The sequence below is a fragment of the Entamoeba nuttalli genome (assembly GCF_000257125.1).
Source record: "Entamoeba nuttalli P19 unplaced genomic scaffold asmbl_4269, whole genome shotgun sequence".
NCBI classification, from domain to species: domain Eukaryota; phylum Evosea; order Mastigamoebida; family Endamoebidae; genus Entamoeba; species Entamoeba nuttalli.
The window spans coordinates 1-10,567 of NW_008576668.1; the positions used below are offsets into that span (position 1 = coordinate 1).

Genomic DNA, 10,567 nt, shown 5'->3' on the forward strand with positions numbered 1-10,567 from the left:
AAATATTGATTTTGTTTCTTTTGTATATTGCTATATAAATTAATGTTATAATTCTTTTAAACATAATAATTTATTAAAATAATGAATTATCTAGTTTTTTTATCAACACTCTGTTCAGATACTACTTCATTATAATATTGATAGACAAAGCAATATGCATCAGCAATAAAATTACTTGCAACATATGCATAAAACGCTGGAGTAGGGAAATACTTCCAGTTATATGGCGTATCTAATGATCCACATATTGCAGAAATAATGATAGATAATAACACTATCATCGAAGGAATAAACAAGAAATGATATTCTTCTTTTTGTTTAAGAGTTTGTTTATAAGCAAGAAGTATAAGTGGGCTTGAATATACACCGAACCCCAAAGAGCACATTATTGTTTGAAGTGTATGACTTAGAAGCTTTGGCTTAAAAATAAAAAATGAAATCATTGATACAATAACACCAATAATAACAGATAATATTTGTTCAATCAGCGAATACGAGTTTGGTTTAATTTTATTTAATACAACGTATGTTAGTAAAGGTTGGACAATAACATTTGTGACTCCGAATAATATATATTCCAACAATGGCTCATACTGTGGTTCAACTCCTCTTTCTCCTTTTGTAGGATGACCAAATATAGCAAGAAGATATGGAACAATTAATAAATGAAATAAAGCACGAATTACAATGTATTGTGTTGCCTTCATTGTAAGAGAGTTTAATCAGTTTTTTGTTTTATTCTTTTTTTTCTTAAAAACTTTTTGAAAAACATTAATTTAAACAAAAATAAATAACAAAAAATTATCTTTTTAAGATATAATTTCAATTATTCATAACTATGAACTATATTAACGCCTCTATTTGTGTTGATTATTCTATTAATTTACTTCATGTACTAAGTCATATTCCTTCTATAATTGTCCCTGTTAAAATAGAAAACATACAGGTTAAGGATGTTTGTTTGGAAGCCTCAAGAGGATTAGTACCATTACTCTCATACCCATCTAATACAACTTATATTGGGGTTTGTATTTCATCAAATGCCATTGCCATTAGAGATCCTATTCGTTTATTATATGCTGAAGGACCAAATGTATTAAATCAACTTGACATTTTACTAACTACATTTCAAAAATTACCAGAAACTCCAACTGGTAATATTGCTCTTGCCTCACTACAAATTCATTACATTAATTACGTTGACTCGTTCTTCAAAAATAATAATGGGGTGTTTTGTATTGAATTGAATGGATCAATCACTCACTCCATCCCTCAATGTCCAATTGTTTATTGTGGAACATTTAATCCATTTCATAAAGCACACAAGAAGATTATTGAATATATGTCAATGAGGTTTAATCATCGACCTATTATTTTAGATATTTCACAGAGAAGTGAAGACAAATCAGTCACCTCTTTAACTAATGTCTTTATTAGGGCTTCACAAGTTGCTGGTAAATATAAAGTAAGTATTTCAAATACTTCACTTTATATTGATAAGTGCAAGACTTACCCTGGAGGTACATTTGTTGTTGGATTAGACACTGCTGTTAGAATTCTCAATAAGAGGTATTATCAAAATAGTGAAATTAATTTAAAAAAGGCAATGCAAGTTATTGCAAGTATGGGTTGTAATTTTATTGTTGTTGGAAGAAAAGATGACATTACAAATCGTTTCTTAGAATTTGATTCTGTTAAATCAACACTTCCAGCAAAGGAATATCATTATCTATTTATCTCCCTTAATGAAAAAGAATTTAGATATGATTTATCGTCAACTTACCTTAGAGCCAATGGGATTGTTATAAATAAAAACATATTACCAAAACTTTAATAGAGTCTAATACAGTTCATGTTTTATTTTTTGTTATATAAGAGAGTAAAAGAGTAAAAAGATTAATGTTGTTTTGTATTAAGTTCTAGTTTCTTATTAATTAAATGATAAAATAATTTATTTTTATGTAAAATAAACTATAAAGAAATTAAAAAAAGTATTTCTTTATGGAAGAAGAGAATAGAAAAATGCTTATTAACAATGAAATAGAACAACGCACAAGATTTGTTGAACTTCATGACTCTATGGGTGATGGATTAATCTCTCGTATCAACGAACGTATTCAACAATTGACTGAGCAAGAACAAAAAATAGTGTTTGGGATTATTGGAAGTTATCAACAAAGTGTGTTGGTTGGTGTTAGTTTTAAAAAAGAAATGTTGATAGAATTAAAAAATATTCCTGTAGAGGTAGTTTATCGAGTGTGGAGGTATTTGGAACAATTAAATTGAGTTTTATGAATTTTTTATTTAAAATCTTTTTTATTTTGTCAATATATAATGTTTAGAAATAAACCAAATTCACTTGATCAATTCTTTCTTCCTAAACAAAAGAAAGAACCAACTACAACTAATGGTTTAGAGGATCAACAAGAAAAGTCTCCTCAAGGGATTAAACAAATTTATATCCCATTGGCTGAAAAACAACGACCAAAAAACTTAGAAGATATAATTGGACAAGAGGATATTCTTGCAATTGGGACACCTTTTAATACTATGATTAAAAATGATAAGATTCAATCTACTATTCTCTATGGACCACCTGGTTGTGGCAAAACCACAATTGCAGGTATTATTAAAAATAACAGTAGGTCTACATTTATTTCTATGTCTGCTGCCACAAGTAAAAAAGAGGATTTTAAGAAAGTGCTTAATGATGCTAAACACAGGAAACGTATGGGAATAAATACCATTTTATTTCTTGATGAAATCCATAGTTTAAATAGGTTGCAGCAAGACACATTTTTACCTGCTATAGAAAGTGGGACTATTATTCTTATAGGTGCAACTACTGAAAATCCATCGTTTGAATTAAATAATGCGTTAATGAGTCGTTGCCAACTTGTAACATTAAAGAAATTAACTGATGAAGATGTTGTTAAAATAATGAGAAAGGCTATTGACGAGGAATATTGTTATTCGAAAATTGATATTGACAATGAAGGACTTCATTTTATTGCAGCTATTTCTGATGGAGATGCAAGAAGTGCATTAAATACCTTAGAAAAAGTATTTGTTCATTTTAACCTCATGAGTGAAAAGGTTTTAAAAAATGAAATAAATGAAAAAGGTGGAATAGACATTGAGGTAAGAGAGTTAGAAGAAAAGGTTAAGAAAGGAGAGATTAAAGTATTAAGAATTAATGGAAAAATTGTCTCTATTATTGATAACAAAAACGAAAAACAAAAAACAGAAGAAATTGAGAAAGAGATAATAGACAAAACAGACTCTGTCATAACTATTTCTGATGAGATTAGTGATGTTGTTATGGTTCAACCTGAACCAAAAGACATAACTCAAACAGAAGGAGATATTTTTAATGAAAATAGTGATTCTCATATAAAAGAAATAGCTAAACCAAATGAAAGGTTAGAGATTAAAAAAGTAGAGAAAAAATATATTTTAACGTATAAACTTATTGAAAATTACTTACAAAGAAATATTTACCAACCTAAAAATCAAGGAGAAGATCATTTTAAGGTTTTAACTGCTTTTCAAAAAAGCATTACTCATTCAGATGAAGAGGCAACAATATATTGGTTACAACGATTGATAGAAATGGGAGAAAATCCAAAGTACATAGTAAGAAGAATGATTAAAATATCTAGTGAAGATATTGGACTTGCAGATGTAGAAGCATTAAATATTGCAGTTAAAACATTTCAAATTGTTTCTTCTTTAGGATACCCAGAATCAGACACTGCATTATATGAATGTGCTTTATATTTAGCCAGAGCACCAAAGTCATGTGCGGTTTTTGAAACAATGAAATATACCGAAGAAATTATAAAACAGACAGGGTCATTACCTGTCCCACTTCATATCAGAAATGCACCTACTTCATTAATGGAGAAGATGGGATATTCTGTTGGTTATAAATATCCACCAAATTATAATGAAGTTTTAGATCAAACTTATCTCCCAGAAAAACTGATTAACACAAAGTTAGTTTTTTATGACCGTTTTGTTAAACCTATTAATAAAGATGATATTATAATGAAAGCAGAAGAAAATGATTTAAGTTCTGTACAAGTTCAACGAAGTTATCAATTTAGAAATTTTGATGTTGATTATTGCAAAGATAAAAAAGAAATAACTCAAATTGTTAATAATTAAGTATTGCCTAATCAGGAGATTTTGTGTTATTTAGCTTTATTATTTTATGTAATACAATTTCATTTAACATGGAGGTTGATTCTATCACAAAAAATATCTTTAGTTTAATTTTTGTTTTTCATACTAAAAAAGAGATTTTTGTATTTTTATTATAAAGAAAATGAGAATAGAAAATTATTTTGTTTTTGGTTATTACTTAAATCAATGGTTATTCAATTTAATTTGAAAAACAAACAATAACTTAAAAAATATTAATTTTTATTATTTCTTTTTTTTTAAAAAAAAAAAAATAAGTTTCAAAGGATTTTCTTTTGATATTGAAAGTAAAAAAGAACTACAAAAAATTACAAGAAAAATGAGTTATTTAGAGAATGTATTTTTGAGGAATATTGTATTTTATTTTATAAATACCAAAACCATTAAAACATTTTGTTTTATTTCTAAAAGATGTAAAGAAGCAGTTATAAGTGTTTATCATCACCCTTACAAACTAAGTAAAGAAACAACGATATATGACATTTTTAATTTATTTCCAAAACTTGAAACAATAAGAGTAAATTCATTTCATGATGAGATATCAAAAACAATATTATCAAAAGTAAAATTAATAGATTTTCAGAATATAAGAAACTCATCATATTTACAACAATTTATGAATAAAAGATTTCTTTCAAAAATTATTAATATAAACATAATAAATTCAACATTACTTAATTCACTTAATTCAAATTTGATATGGGTAAAAAATTTGAGAGTTGTTAGTATTGAATGTGTTATTGATCAACCAAATCTTCAATTATTATTACAAATTAAGTCTTTGAGATTATTAATATTAAAACAATCTAAACAAATATTTCTTTCTATTCTTCAATTCCTTCATTTACAACACATTAATTGTTCAATTTCATTAATTGAAGATAAATTAATAAAATATGACTTTAACTCCTCTGAAAGTTTTTCTAATAATTCAATTTCATTAGAATCATTATGTTTAGATTCTAAAATTAAATTATTTTGTTGGAGTGATGGACAACTATTTAAACAATTAAAAAATTTCGAAAATGTTTATTGTATTAATTCTGGTTCATTCAATGAAACACTTTCTACAACTATTGATGACACTGTTCATTCAATTATTTCTCAATGTAATTATAAAATAACTATCACTTTTAATATTAACCAAAATACTCAAAAGACTTCACAAATATTTGATTTCTCAAAAACTCCGATAAAATATATGTCATTAATAAATTTAAATTTTCAAATATTGTTTCCTCCTCGTTTAGAACAACTTTTTTGTGTTTCTTCAAGTAAATTTGATATTAATTCTATTCATTTAAAAAAGTTAGATTTATGTGGTAATTTGATTGGAAAGATATATATTAATATGGATTTAATGGAATCACTTTCAATTGTTCAAACATCTACAGAAATCTTTGATTTGAAATTTAGATATGATAGTATAAAAGATTCTCTTATAGTAACACCTTTATTACAACTTATTAAAATTGATTTGTCTAGTTCTAAACAAAAATTAAAACTACAATATAAGAATATCTTTTTTGAGTGTTTTGGAATCACTAAAATTACCAATCTTTCTTTTGAAATTCAAGGAATCATCAATAAGACATGCATCATTAATTTATCTACATTAAATTCTAAAAAAATTAGAATTAAGGATTCTTGTATTGGTGATTTGATTCTTAATGGAACTAATAAAGAAGAATTATATATCGAAACAAGCTCAATTCAAAATATTATACTTTCTAATATCTTGTACTTTAGAGGATTAAGTGGTCATCTTCACAATGTAAAAATGAAGAATGTTGCATCATATAAAGGATGTTCTAGTGTAATATTAAATATAGTCAAATAACCTTTTTTTTATATAAATATAATTCTTGTTAAATGATTAATTTATTTTATCTCTTTAATTTTTTCTATTTATCTATTCTATTATCTTATCTTATTTAAATAAAAATAGAAAAGATATAATTATGTTTTATTGATATTTTTAAGAAGTACTTATTTTTATATTTTTGAATAGGTGACTTAAAACATTAATGTAATATTTTTAATATTTTTAACTCTATCAATAATTATGTATATTAATAATACAGCACATAATTAAAAATGCATAGTTGATTCATAAATAATGAAATTGAAATTATTAGTTAGATAGACGTTTTATTCTTGTAATTTATTTATTCTGTAACTTATTTCTAAGATTTTAAAACTAGTAACATAAATTGTACTAGTACATGATAAAAATACAAAACATTTACTTCAATTCTTATTTGTTTATCAAATCATAAAATAATAATCCATCCTTTTACAATCAACCCTATCAAAAAGATATTTGAGATAAATATCTTAAGTAATTTCAATGTTGAATATACTCATTTCAAAATATATTGTTTGCTCTGATATTTATCTTTTTATTTATTTTAAAGAAGTAGATGTGCTTAGTGGTTGTTTAAGTCTATGTTGTTTTTTTTGTACTTTATTACAACTGAGATTAAAACTAAAAGAAGTAACAAAGAAATATATCCTAATAATTTAAATTAATATAAGAAAGGAATTAATACTGTTCGGTTCTTTGGATAATCAGGAAACTCTCGATAATACCTTTGATGTTTTTGAAGAGCCCATTCCCTCATTTGGTAAATACCACACAGTGAGAATAAAACTCCAAAAAATGGAAACCCAGTCAAAGCGTTAAAGAAGACCCATGTCATAATTTCACAAAAATAATGAGGACAAGAAACATACTCGAATAAGAAACCTTTTGGAATAGCTCTTATTTGAGTCCCTGGTGGTCTTAACCATTTTAAAAGAAGATGACAATAACCATTTGAAACAATTGAAATGAGCATAGCACAAGCACAAATAGAAACAAATAAATCAGGAACTTGTCTTGAAAAAAGATTTACATTAATAGAAACAGCAAGGGCAAAACCCCAATAATATGTACAATTCTTAAAAACGTTATTATAAGGCATTGTATTATCTCCAAATTCATGAACATAAATAGTTTCTAATATTCTTTTTAAATAATGAACAACCCATAAAAATAATGCCATATATTGTTGGTAAAGAATTGTTCTATTTAGGGATTTTAGTATAAAGAATGGAATAAAGTACAGTACCAATGGGCCAATATATTCTAAAAGATAAACAAATCTGTATGGGAGTTGTCTTCCAAGGTCTTTCATTTCTAATTCTGTTTCTTCATTCACTCCACACTCAGTTAATGTTTTGTCAACAAGAAGAATAACTTTTTTATTTTCTTTTGTATAATACCATATTCTTTGTTGACAAGGTTTAATCTTACAAAGTTCTTCTATTTCAACTTTCATTTCTCTAACTGTTTTATTAAGAGAAATAGGTAAAGAATAATGCTGTGAATTAAAAATGATTTTAACCATTGATAACCTTAGTTATAATTAATCTCATTAAATACTTCTTTTCAAGAAAATTCATCATCTTTCTTTTTTGAATAAAAACCTTGATTTATTTAATTCTATATTAATTATAGTAATTATTAATTTTCTTTTCTTATTTAATCGAAGGTATTATCTTTTTTTCTTCGATTTTTCGTTGTTTATTCAATGGAATTTCATTGATTTTTTTATTACAAACTTTTTATAATATTTTCAGAATGGTAATTAAATTAACAAAATTTGTTTTTTTTTGTTTTATTAAACAAAAAATAAATAAAACAATTCGTAACAATTATCTGTTATTATTCCTTCCATTTCTAAAAATATTAAACGGTATTTAAGATAACAACATTAAGAAAAAATAATTAATAAAATCCATAAATAAATTTAAAAAAAGGGGGTACAAGAGGCAGATATTATTTTTAAAAAGAAAAGGTAATAATTTAACAGAAGAGTCAATGTACATGAAAAGGAATTTAAAAGTTATTCAGTACAAAACCAATCAGCGGTTTCAGTTGAATAAAAGTTTTCATTAGAAAGTCTAAACACACCTCTAACACATGAACTTTCAAAAGTAGGAGTGTTTCTAACAACTTCATCACTTCTTTTATCAAATTCCATTTCTGGTTTTAAGTCTGTTGTAAATAATTCAGGATAATCTGCGATATAATTTTCAATAACATTTTCTTGATTGTTACATACAGAATGGAAAATATTTACTATTTCTTCATCATATCCTTTTAATTCTACAAAGGCTCTTTGGGAGCATCTTCCACAAGGATTTCTATTCATTAAGCTTGAAGTAACTTTAGTTCCAAATAAAGTAACACCATTTTTATTGAAAGGACCTATTTCCTTATATATCTTCAGTTTAAGAGTTTTAACTGCAGTTGTTCTTTTAGCAAGTTTAAAATGAAATCTTGCGACTTCTTTAGAAACAGCATTAAAAATAGCAACCTCTTTATCTCTTCTTTTATTTTTATCTAAAACACTTGGGAAAGAATATTGTTCTTGAACAAGTTCATTAATGTCCTTTCCATTGATAAAAGCATTTGCAATAGAAAGATGCGCAAGTGTATTTTTTGATTTCTTTGATGGAAGTTTGACTGTAACGGAATTACCAAGAACAACAAATAACCCAATTACACAAGCATTAGAGAGTCTTTCTCTATCAACAGATCGATTTCTATTGATGGATTGAAGTTTGGTTGAGGTAGTATTAGCTTTAGGCATAATATATTCAAATGACAATTAATTTTCAGATGAAAACAGGGGGTTTTCATACATGACTTCAGAGTTCAACCAAATATAAAATCTAAGTAATTTCGAAATCATGAACCAAATATAATCAACACTTCCATTCGAAATTCATAGTTCTTCATAAGATAATTATTTTTATTAGGAAGTTATCTGTATTTTTAAAAATTAACCCATATTTTTCTTAATTCTATTCAATTGTTTTTATTTATTAATTCTTTTTCAATAAATATTTATAATTATTGTTTTTAATTTCATTATTTTTGACTTAATCACTTTTCTCCTTTTTACTTAGTCAAATAAGAACAACGAATGTATTTTTTTTTTAATTAAAAAAAAAAACTTATAAACCTTCGTTTTTTTTTCCTGTTTTTTGCTTCTATTGAAAAAATGTCTATTTTTCAATAAGTATTTTTTTTAATTTATTTTACTATTAAATATTAAAAAAATGAAAATAACTTTTATTTAGTTTATAGTTCAGAAGCAAGAGTTTGTAAATTTCTGAAATAATTATTCTTAGAATCTTCTAAAAAAATTAGAATTATTTAACCATTAGAATAATGGTTCAAGAGTCAACACTTCTTCAAGATAAAAACACCGGAAAAATGCTAAATTTAACCTGGACCAAAATTCTATTTTAAGAAATCTTGTATTGAACAAAGGTACATTCCCCAAAAACATTTAAAGAAATTGATGTTTTGAAATGAAACAAAACTATTCACAAATTTGATTACAAAATATATTTTTAATTTTCAAGAAATAATGAAACAAGATTATTCCGTATTGAAAAAGTAGTAAAAGCTGAAATATTTAATAACAAATTTGATAAAAATAATCATTATTTATTGTTATTTTTGTTTCATATTTTTTACACTTACATAATTCAAGAAGTGCATCTTTCTGTTTATAGAACTATCAAATAAAAAATATGGATATTGTTAACGATACAACCGACCAAACTATTACTATGAACGATGATACCCCTTTTATTCCAACAAAAGTGAACCCAGAATCTAAGTATTTTCCTTTATGTATATGTTGGTCAACAATTCCTATTTTATCGTTTGTATTGATTTTTTTCAATAAGATAGTTTTGATTTTTAATATATAGATGGTTAGTTCCTTGTTTAGGACATACAGCTATTTCAGATCCTAATGGATGGGTTTATGATTTCCAAGGATCATATTCTATTGGAGTTTGATGTTTTTATCTATTTCATTTATTTTACTTATAACAAATAGAGAAGAAGACAAACTACTTGTTTTGGTTCAATAAAGAAATATGTTGAATTAAATATAAATGTTAGTAGTGATGAATATATAAATGCTATTGAAGAAATTAATATAAAATATAGTAAATTAACACATAACTTAGTTACTCAAAACTGTCATGAACATGTTGCTGATATATTAAATAAAATAGCTTACAAAAATAAAACAACTTGGGGAACATTGTCTATTCTTTGGTTATTATTTAAAGATGCTAAGTACGTGAGTAATAAAACTATCCTTTTTACTTACTTACCATTTTTATTAATCTTATTTACTTTTATCATATTTACTACTTTCTTTATTGTAGTACTTTATTAAATTCATTACTTTTTTTATTACAATTTTTAATGATTACTTTTAATAAAACAAATTAGAGAAAAATGATCCAAATGAATTTAAGCTTTCCAAATGGCTATATTACCATC

The 10,567-nt window shown here is 25.0% G+C and overlaps 7 protein-coding genes across 7 annotated transcripts; 4 read left to right on the forward strand and 3 right to left on the reverse strand.

Annotated features, from left to right (window-relative positions):
- Positions 1-86: 86 nt before the first annotated feature.
- Positions 87-707, reverse strand: ENU1_098990 (hypothetical protein; the record flags this gene model as incomplete). The annotated part of the gene is made up of 1 exon (XM_008859253.1): positions 87-707. One exon carries the CDS (start codon positions 705-707, stop codon positions 87-89), a length of 621 nt encoding a protein of 206 aa, XP_008857475.1.
- Positions 708-838: 131 nt separating this feature from the next.
- ENU1_099000 (hypothetical protein) lies at positions 839-1,834 on the forward strand (the record flags this gene model as incomplete). The annotated part of the gene is made up of 1 exon (XM_008859254.1): positions 839-1,834. The coding sequence occupies one exon, from the start codon at positions 839-841 to the stop codon at positions 1,832-1,834; it is 996 nt and encodes a 331-aa protein (XP_008857476.1).
- Positions 1,835-2,334: 500 nt separating this feature from the next.
- Positions 2,335-4,170, forward strand: ENU1_099010 (AAA family ATPase, putative; the record flags this gene model as incomplete). The annotated part of the gene is made up of 1 exon (XM_008859255.1): positions 2,335-4,170. One exon carries the CDS (start codon positions 2,335-2,337, stop codon positions 4,168-4,170), a length of 1,836 nt encoding a protein of 611 aa, XP_008857477.1.
- Positions 4,171-4,525: 355 nt separating this feature from the next.
- On the forward strand, positions 4,526-6,046 carry ENU1_099020 (hypothetical protein; the record flags this gene model as incomplete). Its single annotated transcript, XM_008859256.1, has 1 exon — positions 4,526-6,046. The coding sequence occupies one exon, from the start codon at positions 4,526-4,528 to the stop codon at positions 6,044-6,046; it is 1,521 nt and encodes a 506-aa protein (XP_008857478.1).
- A 688-nt stretch (positions 6,047-6,734) lies between these two features.
- Positions 6,735-7,529, reverse strand: ENU1_099030 (trans-2,3-enoyl-CoA reductase, putative; the record flags this gene model as incomplete). The annotated part of the gene is made up of 1 exon (XM_008859257.1): positions 6,735-7,529. The coding sequence occupies one exon, from the start codon at positions 7,527-7,529 to the stop codon at positions 6,735-6,737; it is 795 nt and encodes a 264-aa protein (XP_008857479.1).
- A 567-nt stretch (positions 7,530-8,096) lies between these two features.
- On the reverse strand, positions 8,097-8,846 carry ENU1_099040 (hypothetical protein; the record flags this gene model as incomplete). The annotated part of the gene is made up of 1 exon (XM_008859258.1): positions 8,097-8,846. The coding sequence occupies one exon, from the start codon at positions 8,844-8,846 to the stop codon at positions 8,097-8,099; it is 750 nt and encodes a 249-aa protein (XP_008857480.1).
- A 952-nt stretch (positions 8,847-9,798) lies between these two features.
- Positions 9,799-10,460, forward strand: ENU1_099050 (hypothetical protein; the record flags this gene model as incomplete). The annotated part of the gene is made up of 3 exons (XM_008859259.1): positions 9,799-9,932; positions 9,982-10,066; positions 10,113-10,460. The coding sequence occupies 3 exons, from the start codon at positions 9,799-9,801 to the stop codon at positions 10,458-10,460; spliced, it is 567 nt and encodes a 188-aa protein (XP_008857481.1).
- Between the last annotated feature and the right edge of the window lie 107 nt (positions 10,461-10,567).